Source organism: Pseudochaenichthys georgianus, chromosome 10, assembly GCF_902827115.2.
Source record: "Pseudochaenichthys georgianus chromosome 10, fPseGeo1.2, whole genome shotgun sequence".
In the NCBI taxonomy this organism is placed as follows: domain Eukaryota; kingdom Metazoa; phylum Chordata; class Actinopteri; order Perciformes; family Channichthyidae; genus Pseudochaenichthys; species Pseudochaenichthys georgianus.
Window position 1 is genome coordinate 22469271 of NC_047512.1, and position 17404 is coordinate 22486674.

The 17404-nt window shown below is 41.4% G+C and overlaps 3 protein-coding genes across 4 annotated transcripts; 2 read left to right on the plus strand and 1 right to left on the minus strand.

Annotated features, from left to right (window-relative positions):
* The first annotated feature begins 59 nt into the window (after nucleotides 1-59).
* LOC117453766 (uncharacterized) lies at nucleotides 60-2263 on the plus strand. Its single transcript, XM_034092735.2, has 3 exons — nucleotides 60-343; nucleotides 580-761; nucleotides 1474-2263. Exons 1-3 carry the CDS (start codon nucleotides 193-195, stop codon nucleotides 2002-2004), a joined length of 864 nt encoding a protein of 287 aa, XP_033948626.1. The 5' UTR covers nucleotides 60-192; the 3' UTR covers nucleotides 2005-2263.
* Nucleotides 2264-3797: 1534 nt separating this feature from the next.
* ssh3 (slingshot protein phosphatase 3) lies at nucleotides 3798-15236 on the plus strand. 2 transcript variants are annotated; one of them, XM_034092731.2, is made up of 18 exons: nucleotides 3798-3928; nucleotides 5321-5477; nucleotides 7126-7163; nucleotides 7279-7465; nucleotides 8347-8462; nucleotides 8599-8667; nucleotides 9312-9377; nucleotides 9529-9705; nucleotides 9853-9946; nucleotides 10495-10623; nucleotides 10854-10900; nucleotides 11050-11196; nucleotides 12321-12521; nucleotides 12629-12866; nucleotides 12958-13047; nucleotides 13182-13268; nucleotides 13935-14084; nucleotides 14334-15236. In XM_034092731.2, the coding sequence occupies exons 2-17, from the start codon at nucleotides 5430-5432 to the stop codon at nucleotides 14064-14066; spliced, it is 1866 nt and encodes a 621-aa protein (XP_033948622.1). In that variant the 5' UTR covers nucleotides 3798-3928; nucleotides 5321-5429; the 3' UTR covers nucleotides 14067-14084; nucleotides 14334-15236. The 2 variants fall into 2 exon arrangements, with proteins under 2 accessions (XP_033948622.1, XP_033948621.1); XM_034092730.2 differs by having other exon boundaries at nucleotides 13935-15236.
* Nucleotides 15237-15271: 35 nt separating this feature from the next.
* Nucleotides 15272-16999, minus strand: mrpl18 (mitochondrial ribosomal protein L18). The gene is made up of 4 exons (XM_034093075.2): nucleotides 16749-16999; nucleotides 16461-16629; nucleotides 15629-15863; nucleotides 15272-15516 (listed from the first exon to the last, which is right to left on the minus strand). Exons 1-4 carry the CDS (start codon nucleotides 16819-16821, stop codon nucleotides 15439-15441), a joined length of 555 nt encoding a protein of 184 aa, XP_033948966.1. The 5' UTR covers nucleotides 16822-16999; the 3' UTR covers nucleotides 15272-15438.
* Between the last annotated feature and the right edge of the window lie 405 nt (nucleotides 17000-17404).

Genomic DNA, 17404 nt, shown 5'->3' on the forward strand with positions numbered 1-17404 from the left:
GGCAGCGGAGCAGGAGCAGAGCAGCAGAGACTGTCGGCAAAAGAAATCACTCTGATTGGCTGTTCAGCTTAGCGAATCAGTGCATGAGAATCGAAACGGAAGTGAGGTACGATTAAGAAGGCACACACAGTCACAGACGGCTATTATTTTTCTTTTTCATCTCACCTGGACGCAATAATTTATGTTTACGTCATGGAGATCTGGAATGAAGAAATCGAAGACCAACTCATCAGCTTGATTCAGGAGAGGCCAGCTCTGTACGACATTACAGAGAAACTGTACACGAACCGAATAGCGAAAACCGGACTCTGGCGAGAAATTGAAACTCAACTTGTTTTACCAGGTAAGATTCTCTCTTTTTTTTTCATCAATTGAGCTCTTTAGCAGAAACTGTTGGTTTGTTATTGTTCGCCAGCGTACAGTGACGTTAACGTGAAATATAATTTGTTATTTCAACCTTGTGTTTTGTTGTTGTTTTTTGCTAGCTGTTGCTACTTGTTTGGCACTGCATATAGAGATATGAATTGGACAACATGCTAACTAGCCACAATGCTTAAATTGTTTATTTGTGTGCTTCAGAGAAAGAGCTCAAGAAGAAGTGGGATTCTCTGCGAACCCAGTACACCCGGTACAGGAAACCTTCCCCTTCGTGTAGTTCTGGAGCACCAAAGACTGGCAGACAGCAGTGGATCCTGACCAGGCTGCAGTTTTTAGGGCCCTACACAAGAAGAAATGAGAGTACTTCAAACCTCACCATCACGGTAACAATTGTATTTGTTGAGTACAAATAAGAGTGTTACTTGCTTCTTTCATTTAGAAACATTATTTCATTCATTTACAGTGGTAAATATAACTAACAGAATAATATATATATTATTGTATTATATAATTATTGATGGATTAATGTGCTCATCACCTTAATGTTGCAGCTGGTAAAGGAGGAGCTGATTTAAATTGCATTATATACTACTGGGTAGCTTATGAAATTCACCATGGGATCCATAACGTTTTTATCTTAACCTATAATAATACATGATAAAATATGTCTTGATTATATTTTGTATTGTCTGAATCTTCAAAGTTACTAAAGTTATCAAATAAATGTAGCGCAGTATAAAGTACACTATTTGCCTGAATGGGAAAGGAGCAGTACAGTACTTAAGTAAATGTTCTTTGTTACTGTCTACCGCTGTTCATTGTTCAAGATTGAAATGTAAATTTGCAAGACGGTTTCTGCCCCTCTGTTCACATGTAGCCTTTCACACGTGATCTTCCAAAATCTGTCTAGAAGTGTGTTTTTAGCATCTGAATAGAGCCATCACAATTTGTTTACAATGTGCCTCTCACACTTGACCACACCCCGAACGAATGGCACACACATTTCAGGGAATTGTTTTGTTATGAATGCTTAGTAAACAGTTTTAAGAATCCATGGTATTAAATCCAACTAATTGTGAATTTATTCAAATTAAGGAAGTTCTGGTGGCTGCAGAACCACTCTCCGATGGCACCAGCAGTGAAACCTGGACCAGAACCCCTGAGGAGCCCTTCCTATTTGATGCTGAGTCAAGGCCCTGCACTCCCCTGGCAGAATCCCCCATCTGTGGAACAGAGTCCACACTGGCACCACTCGGAGAGGGGCCAAGCACATTCAGTCACTCAAGCACTCCAAGGCCTCGGGTGAAGCGTAGAAGGAAGATGCTGGATGAGTCCACCAGTGAGGCGTCAGAAACGTTGATGCGCAATATTGGCAGGACCCTGGAACATTTAACTTCGAAGGGTGAACATAATGACTACATCGCGGCCTACTCAAAAACCTTTGAACACAGACTGCGGCAGTTGCCACGTAGTTTGCTGCCACACTTCCTGCATGAGGTAGACAATAGCTTCTTCAAGTATTTGACGGATAAGACCCTGGAAAATGAAATTAGAAAGAGATGGCTTGTCTCCGACGCTAGGCCGAATTTACCAGATACGCTCAAAATGTCCCCCCCCAATATATAGCCTAAATGATAACAATTAAATTGCTATTCTATGACTCTTTTTTTTGGTCCCCCCCAATGTTGACTCCATGGTTACAGCCTTGCACCGACTGTATATAAAGGTTGTCTCTGATAGATGTATATTATTGGTATTTTTACACTAATGTCATGTCAAATTTAGAATGAGACAGAATGAAAAAACACGTCTTGTTTGTTGTTTTGTTGGTAAGGATGTCAGTTGTAAAATGATCTGTTCAAGTCAATAAATCTCACGAAACATGGCCCCATTCATTCTTTCCTTTACACGGATCAGTCGTCCTGGTCCCTTTGTAGAAAAACAGGCCCAAAGCATGATGTTTCCACCCCCATGTTTCACAGTAGGTATGGTGTTCTTTGGATGCAACTCAGCATTCTTTCTCCTCCAAACACGTCTAGTTAAGTTTTTACCAAAAAGTTCTATTTTGGTTTCATCTGACCATATGACATTCTCCCAATCCTCTTCTGGATCATCTAAATGCTCTCTAGCAAACTTCAGACGGGCCTGGACATGTACTGGCTTAAGCAGGGGGACACGTCTGGCTGGTACTGCAGGATTTGAGTCCCTGGCGGCGTAGTGTGTTACTGATGGTAGCCTTTGTTACTTTGGTCCCAGCTCTCTGCAGGTCATTGACTAGGTCCCCCCGTGTGGTTCTGGGATTTCTGCTCACCGTTCTTGTGATCATTTTGACCCCACGGGGTGAGATCTTGCGTGGAGCCCCAGATCGAGGGAGATTATCAGTGGTCTTGTATGTCTTCCATTTTCTAATAATTGCACCCACAGTTGATTTCTTCACACCAAGCTGCTTACCTATTGCAGATTCAGTCTTCCCAGCCTGGTGCAGGTCTACAATTTTGTTTCTGGTGTCCTTTGACAGCTCTTTGGTCTTGGCCATAGTGGAGTTTGGAGTGTGACTGTTTGAGGTTGTGGACAGGTGTCTTTTATACTGATAACGAGTTCAAACAAGTGCCATTAATACAGTTAACGAGTGGAGGACAGAGGATGCTCTTGAAGAAGTTACAGGTCTGTGAGAGCCAGAAATCTTGTTTGTTCGTAGGTGACCAAATACTTATTTTACCGAGGAATTTACCAATTAATTCATTAAAAATCCTACAATGTGATTTCCTGGATTCTTTCCTCCCATTCTGTCTCTCATAGTTGAGGATGAAAATTACAGGCCTCTCATCTTTTTAAGTGGGAGAACTTGCACAATTGGTGGCTGACTAATGTTCATTTTAATTGTATTATATGTATGTTATATGTTATATGTTATATATATGTATGTTGTATCTTTATATATATGTATATATGTATGTTGTATCTTTAAAAAAAATGTACGTCATGCAATGCTTAACACTGCTGCTGGAACAAAAATAATTTTCATATTTGGGATGAATAAAGATTCTATCTATCTATACATATCTATGTATATACATAGATGTAGACAAGAATGTAAAGTTAAATATTGTACAGTCAAATTAAATAAATATTGTTTATTGTATGAGTTTAAATACATTTACAATTAATTCCATTTTATATTTAAAATGTCCAAAATGCTTACATTCATACCCTCATTCTTTATATCATGATTAGTTTAAACAACATTCAATATTTCATTAGAATCCAAAAGGAAAGTGAGTGTACCTCTTATATATACAGTCTATGGTGTACCTGTGCCTTTACAAGGAGAAAATATAACGACGTGCCTCTGCGTATGACGTCATTGTCCCGCCCCTGCTCCTTCTTCTGCTCGTGCTCGGCTGCTTCAGCGCAGTGGTCATTCCTCTCGTGAGCTGTGTCTGTAAATGGTGAAGTCTGCAGAAGGCGGAATAAGAGACACTCAGTACTTGAGGAACAAACAATTAGCCTTCAAAGCAGGAAATCAAAGTGGGGGCCAAGTCTGTAAAAGGTGAGGAAATACATTATCTTTCTTCGTGTATTTGTATATCTTAATGTTAGCAAAGGCTATCATTATCGTCAGCTGAGTGATAGCTTGGGCTGGTTGTAACAGGTTATCGTTACTTGCATGTCTATTCTCAGTTCGTCAGTCAGTATCAAAACGATATAAGATTACTTACAATGTCGCGATATCATCATGAGTCTATTATCGGTATGCAACGAGCCATATCACATATGTACTGTCATTACTGCAGGCGTCACCGCACTGGCATATCCATAGTCCGCAGTACACGCACACACACATTAATAGGCAGATATAAATTATTAACTTTTTTTAAAACTTCAGATTTATATTTTCTTATTTGAATGTGCATAATGATCTCAGACACGCCTTTAATGTTATCAAGACGAATCATCATATCCTAACAAGCACAAGACGGATATCTATGTAATTGTATTTTAATAATTGTTAAGGTTAATGTACTGTAATTATAGTCTCTGTCTGTCTATTCTGACAAACAATGCGGTAAACAATCAAATGATTAGGTTCTAATGAATGCAGTTTCAACCCTGTAAAGGGAAAGTGACTTGACTTGTTTTATATCACAGTATCATCATTGTCTTTAAACTTGAGTTACCCTATTTATTGGTTAAATAACCAGATAATAGTGTTGGTCTTTGGAGTTGAATTATCAAATTATAAAACGCATCTTGTTGATACAAAAATGCTGCAAATCCAGTAATGTCATTGAGTAATGTTGGCTTCATACAAACATAGATGAGACAAAACCTCTAAGATTATCCCATGCTTTATTCTCACATCGCCCAACCCTACCTCTACTGGTGTGGCAAATGGCTATATTTAGAATAAAAATGAAACAACACTTGTTCTGGTTGGTATAACGTTTTGAAGTTTTTAGATCACATTACATTTTTGATAGTCAAACACTAACAGTGTGTCTATGAATTGTCTTCCACGTAAAATAGTTATTGCACTTGAAAAATATAACCATATCCCTGATATTCAACCTGTGATGACTTCATAGAAACGTTAATGTTCTCTTTGTGGTTTCTGAGATGCTGCCATTTTTCTATACTATAGAGTTTTTGGGCACATGGGACTACCTTTTTTCCCCCTAAAATATAATAAGTATATAAAAAAACAGTATAACTATGTGTCTAAAGACAAAATATATCAGCAACAATTTGATAGATTTTAGAAAATGTTTGGAAATGTGTGCCCGAGAACAATTCCATAGAGATTTCAAAATGCAGTAGTACAAATTGGAAACCCCAATTCATCTATTTCTCAGGAGTTCCTGAAGCAGACAACTAAAATCCTTCAATTCTTCTTGAGGAGGCTCTGGTATGAAGCCGATCAAATATCCACATGTTATTTCAGGATAAAATACCACCTTCGCCACGCCCACTGCACACTTTTGGCCGAGGAACCTGCAGAGCCTGTCTGAGCCTGCAAGCCACCGCAGGTTGAAAGGAGAGAAGACTGTGCCATGGCTCTGTTGACCCTGCGGCGGCTCCCGTCCATCTCCTCCGCTCCAGTGAGTTCAGCCATCTCCACACCGCGTTGTGCACGTGCAAGTTTGCTCCCTGAGATGATAATAATAATAATTCCTTACATTTATTATAGCGCTTTTCCAGATGCTCAAAGCGCTTTACAAATACACATTCCACATATCATACATGCAATGGTCACCACCATGTCAGATATGAAAGAATGACCTTTTTGCCTTTTAGATAAAATGGTTTAGAACCACGAAGCATAAACGAGGCTGTTTTAGTTTTGTACTCGCTCTCAGGATAGGCCTACAGGGCAAACGTACCACAGATATATCTTTGTTTTCATTCATTACAGCAATGTGATCAGCTTCTCTTTGTCCTTATGCGCCTGTGCAGTGATTAATGCACACGTATTATCATATGAACACTTATTATCATCAGCTGTCTCTACCTGTATCTCCTCATTCTGTCCCTCTATCATGAAGATGGTTTACCGTCACATCCTAGGCTTTTCTTCTGCTCTTTTCCAACGGAAACGTCCTGACTCTGGGTCCACGCTTCATTTCTTTGCATATTTTGTCACAGTATCTAATCACTCTACTATCTTAACTTGTGTTCTCTCCTTTTCTTCTTCTTCAAACCCCCATCGCTCCTCTCCTGGCTCCTGCCCATTGCTCCTCTTATTTTTGTTTTCTTGACTCTGTCTGGACTTGTCAGTTGCGTAACAGGTAATGTTACTGTCTCAAGTTTCTTTCTCCGTAAACCCTCCGTACTGCTGCTACTTCTCTCTCTTATTGGTTCTCTGTTTTGCATTGTGCTTCTCCTTCATTTCCTTGCAAACATAGTGGTTTTAACCCCCCCCCCCACCCCCACCCCCTTGTGCTAACATACCACTCTTGTGTCTGTTCACTCACTTCAGTCCTTCACTGCACCTTATCTGTGTCGCACCACATTTCACCCGAGAAATGACTGGACATTTTTTGCCAGCCCTTTTGTGTGCGCACTTCTCAACAGGAAAGACATCACTCACACTGCCTCCAATGTTCCCAGATCAGTTGTGACGGTGTCAGTAACAAGTCGGATATGTGCTGTTTGGGAGCATTACAAATAACTCATATTGACGAATATGAAATCCAACTCCAGCAAAGGATTACACAACAGAAATGTGACCGAGAGCTGGAATATTTAGAATGTAATTAAATTATTACTTGAGAAATCAGAATCACACATTAACACAATTATTTCGTCTTATTAGGGCCTTTGTAGGTTACAAACTGTTTTTATTCATAGGGATGATTCCATCCATCCCTATGAATAAAAAAGTCTTAAATAATTTTTAAAAAGTTTTATTTAATTTTTAATGTTTAAATAATAATGCCAAAGAAAAAATTGTTTTACTTTTACAAGAAATAAAACACTTCAAGCTGAATTTTAAAGGGGTAAATTATACGGAGATATTCACACATTTAGGATAAAACTACAATAATCTCTGAGATTAAAGTCACAAATTAACCAATTGCTGATAATACAAATAAAGTAATTTTCTCATCATTTGACAAACTTTTATTACGTAAGGGTTTTTCATTGGTATATTTGCCCCTACATGCCATCATACACAACAGAGGATACACATGTTGTCCTATTCTCCCTGATGAGGCTTTCTGTGATTTTATTTATTTTATTTTTAAGAATGAAACCCTTCAGAGGAGAGCAACGCTTCAGAAAAGGTAAATGTGTACTTTTGTTGTCTTTGAATTGTCATCTGTTTAAACTCATAGCAGAATGATTCCCAGTGTCTGGATAACAGCGGCGTTCAACCAACTGTCCTCTGCCCCTCTGTAGGGAGAGCTTCGCCCTGGTGAAGGGGGCGGTCCTCCTGCTGGAAGAGGGTGAGAGGGTGGGCATCGATGAGGAAACTTCTTCCTCTCCACCTTCTCCTGGTAAGGAAGGCGATCGAGCGTCAGACAAACGGCACAAACAGCTTCATGCCATGGTGGAACAGCTCCGACCGGAAGACACCATGAAGCTGGTGAGACCTCAGGTTTACCGGCATGCTGCAAATACAATCGGTTAGAAAGCATCTGTGCTTAATTGCTCGGATTAAGGAGGATACTGTTCAACAGCTGGGGCACAGCAGGTAGACAGTCCTAATCTGCGGGGACTTTAACAGAATATTAAGTTTCATGTGAACGTATAAAGTGAATTCTACACTGATGGTCTATACTGTAGCTTTGTGTGTTTCAGTGATAGGTTTCAGTCCGTTACTGCAACACAGCGCTAAACTGGTGCTTTCAAAAGCATCATAATAATACATTTAATTTGTATAGGGCTTTTCATAATGCTCAAAGACGGTTACACTAATATTTAGTAACCGGTATGTTTTGCAGAAAGCTGCTGGATTAAGTTCACCCTTAAGATATGACAATGTGCTGCAGGAAACATTCTAATTCAGATATTAGATAATCCATCACGCTGAACATTTAGTTATTTTCCATGGACATCTCTTATAGTCATGGGTTTAAGAGTTTGCCTGAAGCAGTAAAACACCACGTTCTTTCAGATGTATTGCCATGCAGAATTTGCTATGAAAGAGAGTACATCTAAAACAGAATGTGTGAAACAGCTAATAGGAAATATGTAGCATTTGGAGTTGCAAGGTTACAACATGTCAGTCCTGCTGTGGCCCTGTAAGTGGAACATAACGAGGATCTGAGTTTCTCTGTAAACACAACATTTACTTCCCTGGTGTTCCTGGGAAGGCCAAGTATATGCTGCACAGGATATTTAGCGCTGTGGTTTGTTGGGTTGAATTACGTTTTACACCAGACTACAAAGGGAACAGCAATATGTCTTCTTTACTTCCGTTTCTGTCGCACTCATCTGTCTCATAATTGACCCTCTCTCACGCAGGCGGTGCAGTTGGAGTCCATCAGCTCGGTCAGAGTCAGATATCTGATTGTCGTCTGCACCGTCGGCAACAAACAAGAGAGCATCCTGCTGGGCATGGATTTCCCCAACTCAGACAGGTGTGTGTAACCAAGATGCGAGTGTACTGTGTCACAACGATAAGCTTTCCATTTGGTTAATCATTTCTGGTTGGGCTCTAAAAAGTGAAACCTCCGCTCTTTCTTGTGTTTCTGCTTCCTCCCTGCCTCGTCGCAGCGACCAGTGCACCATCGGCCTGGTGCTGCCCATATGGAGCGACACACAGGTGTATCTGGACGGAGACGGGTGAGAAACCTTTACAAACTGGGAATGAGGAATACATTTGAACACGGGGGGAGTGTGTGAGGCTGCAGCACAGACGGTGCAGCCTGATGTCTGGGATGCTGGCCAGTGATAATGTGAAGGAGTAATGGTCTCTATTTATGGAACAGAATCATTCCCTATGAATTACAGCTACTCCGATGACTCATTCAGACCCTTACATAAGCATGGAGATCATGTGCTTCTGCAATGAACCATGAAAGTGAACTATTGTTGTTTCTGTGTGGTTGAAGGTTTGTCTCTCTTAAGATTGTTGAGGCTGCTTTCTTTAGGCCTCACATTACAGTGTTCTCCTTACGTGGCGATGCTCAGAGGAGTGTGTACTGTGAAACTGAGTTGGCAGCTCAGGTGTCAACTCATGTGTTTAAACTAAGTGTGGAAAAAGATGCTCTGATTGGCTGCCATGTCCGATGCTCCCCCTGTGCTAATCCCCCCCCGTCCTCACATATTTCTTCTCTACATTCTTGATAAGAATCGTCACTAATTTACGCTGAATAAACCCTCTCTATCTCGTAGTACGACAGCGCTTCTTATCAGCATTACCTCCTCATTTCTCAACAATTGTTATCTTCATTATTGTAGCTCATGCTTCTGTCTTTTCTCCTCAGTGGTTTCAGCGTCACCGCTGCTGAAGAGACCAGAATCTTTAAGCCCGTTTCCATGCAGACCATGTGGTAAGCGATAATGCATTCATGACATTACCGTTACATCACTTCTTAAAGCATCTCACTAAAAACGACATGGCTACTTGCTGTAGATCTTGCATTTAAACCCTACCTGAGTTTTGTTAATCATCTTCTGGCCCCCCGTCCCCCCACCTGTCAGGTCTGTCCTGCAGGCGCTGCACGGCTGCACTGAGCGCGCCGTCAGTGCAGCGGTGATCCCAGGAAACGGTCTGGAGTGGGCCGAGCACTACCACCAGCACACTGAGTCCGACCGCTTCTGCCTCAACGAGTGGGAGGCCATGAACGACCTGGAGTCAGTGCGCAGTGACGGACAGAGGTGAGGAAAACACCGCTAAACTGAGTACATGTATCCAGCTCCAATCCACCTCTGATGTGAATGTGTAAATAAAAAGTCCTAATTTCTTCTCACCGTTTGTATACAAGTCAGGTTTTACTTAAGTTTCCTTTTTTCTTGCATGGTAAGCTCGGCAAACAGGTTGTCCGACGAGACGCTGATCAAAGAGCAGCTGAGAGACATCCTGAGTACTGAAGACCTGGACCACCTCACGTCTAAAATGGTAAGAAGTGCGAGCAGATATCAGGAGGAAGTTAAAGAGAGTCAGATAACTACCAGGGTTAAATATAATTTAATTAAGTTAATATATGTTTTGCATGTCTATTTATTCTGTTTAAACGCTGTATTTCTGCACAGTTGCTGGTTATAATTAGGCTGCACTATTGGTTTGACCCAATTTGTAGAATTACATCTAGCGTTGCCTCATAGATATTTCCAACCTGTTTCACAAACGTTTCCAATAACTCCAGTGCTTCAAATCTATTGAAACAATCGCATTTTCGCACACACACTAACTCTAAATCACTAAATCTTCAGCCAGCTAGGGCAGAAAACTGAAAGATAGGGACATTTGTAGACCGATCAACAGAGCGAGCTTTAGCGCAAGCTGGTTTGTAGATTTAAAAAAAATTATGGATGTTATCATTTCCAAAATTCACAACATTTATAAAAACATTCTTTGGTGTGATGACATGACGGCAGACATTCAAACTTCAACATTTGGTAAAGCCCTAAAACATGCATACTGTGATCTCTCCTTTACTGGTGCAGGTGCACTCCGCTCTGGAGACCAGGATAGGCTTCGACATGAAACCCTTCAAGGAGTACATAGACAATGAGATCCTGGTCACCATGGCTCAGATGGATAATCCCTCCAAAATATTTGACTTCCTTTACCTGGTGAGTGATTTCTGACATCCAAAGACCATCCATAGGCTTTAGTATACCCTCGTAGCAAGAGGCCTTTCTTATGCTAGAGTTAATAGACTGAGATGTGCTTTCACCAGGATGCTGTCATGTGACCGTAACTTCCCCTTTTTGCGACGGCTGTGTCGAAAGCGATAGGGAAGACGATGTGTCGGCCCTTTCCTTTTCGTGCACTCGACTCATCCTTCTGCTTCTGGTTTCAGGGCTCCGAGTGGAACGCAGCTAACTTTGAGGAGCTGCAGAAAAACAAGTCAGTGTTTCCAGCATTATTTATAGATCTGTTTTGTATTTGAGGTTCCCATTGTCTCATGAACCTCATGTGTATACTTAAATTGTGGCATTGTGTTTAGCCGAGTCATCACCTCTGTGGCTCTAACTTTGTGCCTTTTTGTTTTTCAGTGTGGGATATATTCTGAATGTGACCAGGGAGATTGACAACTTTTTCCCAGAGTCCTTCACTTACATGAACATCCGAGTGTACGATGTGGAGGCCAGCGACCTGCTGCCTCACTGGACCGACACGTTCAACTTCATCAACACGGCCAGGTAGTCCTGCAACCCCAAACGCATCACAACACACCGTACATGCAAACTAAAAGCATTGTGCAGTATTTAGCAGAGAACAGTTGTAGAAAGCACAATCACATGTGTGTCCTTAACTCTATAACATATTTAGAGTGTGTCCAGTTACCAAACATGAAAACCATATTATTATAACATGTTTCATATACCTGTGACTGCTCCGATTGGCATGAAGCCTTATCATGAGGGGAAAGGTTTGACATGCTAAATCCAGAGATGAAGACCTCCTGTATTTTTACACAGACCACCGCAACTTCCCTTTGACAGAGTTAGGGGAGCAGACTAATACCACTTTAGTCTTCTCGTCAGGGCCGTTTCTTCCTATAGGCGGACTATGCAGATGCATAGGGCCCCCGCGGCCACTAGGGGGCCCCCAAGCTGAAAGTTCAGGTTCAGCCTCAATATATTTGGGGAGAATTAAAATTAGCTGTCTTTATTTGTAGACAGCCGAGCCCCCTCCTGTGTTCGGTGAAGCATTATATGCTTAAAATCAAATGCAGGATATAAACACAACTAAACTGCAATGATGGCAAAGCTCTGGCTTGTGTTTTTGGGGTAATAAAGTCCAAATCATCGTTGGGCTGTCAGCCAATGAGTGACGTCTGAGGAAGAGGAAAAATGTAAATTTAACATTGTTGAGAAAATGCTGCATCTTTTGCATTTATGAAATAGAGGAGCCTTATTGTTTACCTTTTTTTAATATCATTTTTTGTAAGTTTCAATTGCTGGGTTTTTGTGAAATTAGCCTGTTTTCCGCTTAAAGTGTAACAGATTGATGCATCTCCACAGATCATCTTAAAGGCCTCGGAATCCCCCCATTGTAGTTAAAAAAACTAGGGCCCCCAAACAGCATCTTGCATAGGGCCCCCAAAAGGCTAGAAACGGCCCTGCTTCTCGTCTAACTCTCTACAAGTGGATGATGAATGATTGTATTTCCTTAAACGTGTTCATTTTGTTACTAGCTTTATGTCAGCGTCAATTTTGCATGTGTTGCACTGTGACTTAAATGCACATTTGAGTTCATTTCTATATCTATTATAAGTCAAGCAAAGCCCCTAAACCACTAAGTGACTTTCTCCATGTCACAGGGACAGTGGACAGGCCGTGTTGGTGCACTGTAAGATGGGCGTTTCTCGCTCTGCCTCCACGGTGATGGCCTACGCCATGAAGGAGCATCACTGGTCGCTGGAGATGACGTTGGACTACGTCAGGGATCGCAGGTCCATCGCCAAGCCCAACGAAGGCTTCACAAGGCAGCTGCAGACCTACAACGGCATCCTCAACGCCAGGTCAGCCATGCTGTTAGGCGGGATGCTGTTTGAAGATCTACGGCTGTGGGTTTTTTAATTTGCTTTGTGCTCATCCGAGTGTGTTGTGTCTTCCTTCAATATTGTAGCCAGCAGCGCCACAGCACACTCTGGAGGAGGAAGTCGAGAGACCACAGACAGAAGTCAGTCCGCAAGGAGGAGAGACGGGAGGCAGGAAAGCCAGAAGAGGAGGAGGAGGAGGAGGACGACGAGGAGGAGGAGGATTCTGAGGGATTTGGCGATTATGACCTGATGGATGAAGAGAGTCCAGATGAAAAGGATGTTTGTAGCCTGGATGAAAAAGATGAAGCGAAGGAAGAGACGGACGTAAGTAGTTGCATCAATGATATGTTATTTGACATTTTAGATCCTGCACCCTCTTCATCTTCAGTTTTTTTATTTTCCCTAACACACCCAGTTGTTCGAAGAGCCCCCCCCCCAGTCGGAGACTAACCAGGGGCCCGAGCCGACACCAACCTGCTCTATTACAGTGAACGAACCAGACAAGGTGAGCGCGCACACACACACACACACACACACACACACACACACAGGCACAGATACACACCCAGGCGCACAGACGCACACACACAGGCACACACACAGTTTATCCCTTCATGCACCTCTCTCTCTCGTCTGAAGGTGGCTCCGAGTGTGAATCGCAGCGGCAGGATGAACCTCTTCTCTCTCATGCAGTCCATCAGTGATGAAGACAAAGGACGAGAGCAGGTGAACGAAGCCGAGTGCTGTACAAACAAATGGTGGCGTTTGTTCAAGAAATATAGAGGAGATTGGTGTTGAAATGAACTGGATAGATGTTTGGGATGTTTTTGAAAAATAGTTATTTTAAAATGTTTTCTAAATCCAACAGATGGCCTTTTATTATTAAAAGAGTTGTTCTTATCTTCCTTCTCCTTAAGGTAGAAAATGGGGCTAAACATACGATACTTAAACATTATATCTTGATATAGGTCATGCAATATCTCGTTAACGATATATCATGATAAATCCTTATTTCTGGCAACTCAATAAATAAATATATAGCTTGTATAAAATAATGTCATGGCAAATGTTTTGCTCCTGTGTACTGAGTATTTGTTGGTGTACTGAGAATTTTACAGTGAAATGAAATGTTTGACATGGAATTTAGTGAAATAAATATGTCCAGCTATACACAAATGATTTACATAAACACAAATACAGAAAATGGTTTTAGATTTCGCTTGGGTATTCCTATAAGCAGAATCTTTTGGGTTGTGAGTATTTACCACCAGTATTATGCCTTAGCTCTATGCACTGTTGTTCTTTCTGAATGTTAGTTCAGGGCCAATGCTTCTAACTTTTAGCCGGTCTCTCTCTGAAAGCTTCATTTCTATTTCTTTGTTCCTTCCAAAGCTCCTCGGCAGTCCGTTGCGGTCTCCACGGCAGCGAAGGAGTAGCCAAAAGCGTCTGACTCACCAGAGAGCCTCCACGGACGTTTCACCTGAGCCACGAAGCCTGCCTGGCGCCAGTGAAAACAAACCCTGAAGACAGAGGGGCATGGAGGTAGAGGAGGGAGCGGGACCCATGAAGGAGGCAGAAGATGGCTGGGGGGAGGGTTCATATCTTTGTTCCAAATTATTATAACTGATGACGGTTCACTTTTGATATTAGGATTATACTGTAATATACCACTGAAAGTCAGGATGGCTGAAGGCATTATTAGTGTACTTTGTTGTAGTAATATTATGGGATCTTTCAGTGTCTTTAGAACGTCTCTGATCCCTTTCCTTCCTTCTTCCGCTCTCTCCACAGAATCTATGCAAAAACGTTTCTGCGTTTCTCTTTCTCTGTGAATGAGGATGTATGCTGCCAGACCAAGGTCGATGTTTTAATAGTTCTCCCATCAGAAGTCTTTTCCACGTGACGCTCATTGTTGACAGATGGGAGGAGTTCATGTTATCGAAGCTGTGCATCATGGACCAAGTCAGGGCCAGTTTTATGGCACAAGCCAAACCACCTATTCTAATGTGCCAATGAATATATTGAAAGTAATGTTAGGAACCAATTTCACTCCTTTTATTTTTTTCTTTCTATTTAAACACCAGAGCTGTATGAGTGCCTTCAACCTGAGAATGATTACGACTCTGACTGGTATGTCTTTACTCCGAGGTGGTGGCTGCGTATTGTATGACTCTTGTACTGTTTCTCTGATTACAGTTTAATGTGACTTCCCAAAGCTTTTTGCATGTATGCATAGTAGACCGTATATTTATATATGTATCCACACAGAATTGCTGATGACCTGGGTGCATGTTATGCGTTTTTATACCAACATGTTCGAGCTCAGGGTTTCCTCATGTATTTATAAGGCTGTTTTATGAATTAAGCTAAATTATTCAAAATACTGTTTTCAGACTCACGATCATTGGCTGCTGAGACGCAATATTTTAATTTCATGCTGGTAGTTTTTATCCTGTGAACCCAAAGCTAAAGCTTTATTTAACATGCATGCTTACATTTAAAGAAAACATGCACTTTATAATCTCACAACACATGCTCCCACTGCCTGAGCCAGCGACACACTCTACTATGAATAAAATGATCTTTTTCTTAATGTCTCCATGCCCTGTTGTGTGAAGTTCTCCACTGTCTGCACCTCACTCTTGTTTACAACAATCACTGAGTGAAAAAATAAACAATTATATTAAAACCAAATGTTTTTTGTCTTGAATAAATTAACACTAGAGGACTCAGTTTAGAAACGTTTTATTCACAAGAGACAGCGCAGACGTACTTCACTCATTGTCATTTACTGTAGTGCTGGTCATCTTAATAACCGTACAGTCCTCATTCAAGAGAGAGCAAAGAGAAAGGGATACAGGACATTTTAACAAAACGTGATGAATGATTATTGAACTCAGTTGTCGATGTATTTCCTCCTGGGTTCACTGAGGGTGATTCCTCCCTCTTTCAATGCTGTCCTGAAAGACTGAACCTGTGAAAAACAAACGTCAGGGAGAGATGACCATCAAGCTGGTGAAGACTAAAGGGGTAAAAACAGACATCCAAATACATTTTCAAACAGCAGCTTATCTGCTGGTACTCACAGCGTCAGAGCGGTAGGTCCAGGGAATGGCCCTGTACACCATCCTGGTGATGCCGGCCTGATGGCAGCGGTGTGCCAGCACCTCTCCCACAGCCTGGCACGCCGCCACGCAGCTGGTGGAGTGCAGATCCCTCTTCAGCGCCCACTCTTTGGTGGAACTGGTGAGCACCGGGACAGGAGAGCTGCTGGAGAACACGCTGGCCGTCACATGGCTCTTGGTTCGAATAAACTCCAACCTGAATTCACGAAAGAGACAAACATGATAAAACAGAAGAGACAGGAGGAATATGGAGAATTCAGATCTGCAGGATTCAATCTTGAAAATCTGTATTTGCGTTTGTTTGGACAAATATAAAACTTGACATGTATTTGCAGGTGTATATATAATATGTAAAGTGCCAATATAATATTGATCATAAATACTGGTAGTATATATGTATTCAGAGTCAATATATTTAATTTAAGGACCTTAATGTACACTTCAAAGCCACCATTTCATTAGATTTCTACAAAGAATGATTTCAGTAGTAAAAATGCAACACCGTGTAATAGAAACAATATATACTGTTATATTACAAACTCTGTACTAAAGGCCAAGTAACCCCACTTAGTAGTGCAAATTCATAAAAGAAAACAGCCATGTCTTACCATCTGTAAAATATTGTAAGATGCTTTAGGCTTTATGAAATGTTTTCTTCTCAACATGCCATGCTCAAACCTTGATAAGACACTGATACACATCATACACCGGATTGTACGTCCCATGTGATGCACCTCGCTCCATCCATTAAAAGCTATTGTGACATTTTCTCCATAATTGTATAGAGGCAGACCTGTGGTAAAACTCCCGGTGAGGCCACACCGTACTCCAGCCCCGGTCCTTCACAGCCAGGGCCATCTGCTCCAGGTTGCGGGGGTTCCTGTTCACAAAGGTCGGGCTCACGGACTCATTTTCCTCGGCGCAGGGCTCCGGCTGAGAGGCGGCCTGACTCAGACACCGAGCTGCAACACCGACATTAAACATAAAACACCAAGGCGACAGATAAACACAACACCAGCATGTGACGTTAGTAGCTTTCCTGTTCGAACAATTATATATTACATATCATACAACAACTCACCTGTCTGGTTTGCAGCCAATATTGGACGACATCCTTGAAGTTTACCTAACAACACCCGCACGCTCAGAGCCATCTTAACTGTGTTCAATGAGCCGAGCTTCAGTAAAACACCATCGGCTTAAAAATATAAATACTTGCCTCTAGATATTTAATAACAACAAAAATCACCCTGACATGTGGAGCGCCATCTTTGACATTCAGACAACATCCGGTTCAGTATGTGCTACTTTAGAAGCAACACTGAAGGAAACACACCCGAGTGCTTCAAAGGTTCCGCCTACATGTCTTCTTGTCAGACTTCTTTCAGAATAAAAGAGACGCACTTCCGGTTAATTAGATCTACAGTAATATCCTGTAGGTTACTGGAAATGTGTAATGTATATTTGAAATATAAAATTACGTACTTTATTACTCCTGAAGGAAAAATGTAAGGCAATTATTGTGCCAGAGATTGCTATATATGAAGTGAAGGAAAAGTCATTCCTGCAAACAGTGTCTGATAGAATATCATTATGAGTAAGATGCATTTATTAAAAGTAAGTCAACTTAAATAGAAAATTAATATTGTGCATAACTCATTACGTTTTAGGTTTACATTTTACTCCACATGTATCTGACAGAAAAAATAAATTCAAGTATGTTATTGTACAAAAGAC

Bases quoted from the DNA above. Each gene is read 5' to 3' on its own strand.
- mrpl18 (XM_034093075.2), bottom strand. From the start codon at position 16,821: ATGGCTCTGAGCGTGCGGGTGTTGTTAGGTAAACTTCAAGGATGTCGT. The intron at 16,630-16,748 runs GTGAGTTGTTGT...TCGGTGTTGCAG, and splicing joins ATTGGCTGCAAACCAGACAG to CTCGGTGTCTGAGTCAGGCC. The intron at 15,517-15,628 runs GTGAGTACCAGC...TGTTTTTCACAG, and splicing joins GGACCTACCGCTCTGACGCT to GTTCAGTCTTTCAGGACAGC.
- LOC117453766 (XM_034092735.2), top strand. From the start codon at position 193: ATGGAGATCTGGAATGAAGAAATCGAAGACCAACTCATCAGCTTGATT. The intron at 344-579 runs GTAAGATTCTCT...TGTGTGCTTCAG, and splicing joins AACTCAACTTGTTTTACCAG to AGAAAGAGCTCAAGAAGAAG. The intron at 762-1,473 runs GTAACAATTGTA...ATTCAAATTAAG, and splicing joins CTTCAAACCTCACCATCACG to GAAGTTCTGGTGGCTGCAGA.
- ssh3 (XM_034092730.2), top strand. From the start codon at position 5,430: ATGGCTCTGTTGACCCTGCGGCGGCTCCCGTCCATCTCCTCCGCTCCA. The intron at 7,466-8,346 runs GTGAGACCTCAG...TCTCTCACGCAG, and splicing joins CGGAAGACACCATGAAGCTG to GCGGTGCAGTTGGAGTCCAT. The intron at 8,668-9,311 runs GTGAGAAACCTT...TTTTCTCCTCAG, and splicing joins GTGTATCTGGACGGAGACGG to TGGTTTCAGCGTCACCGCTG.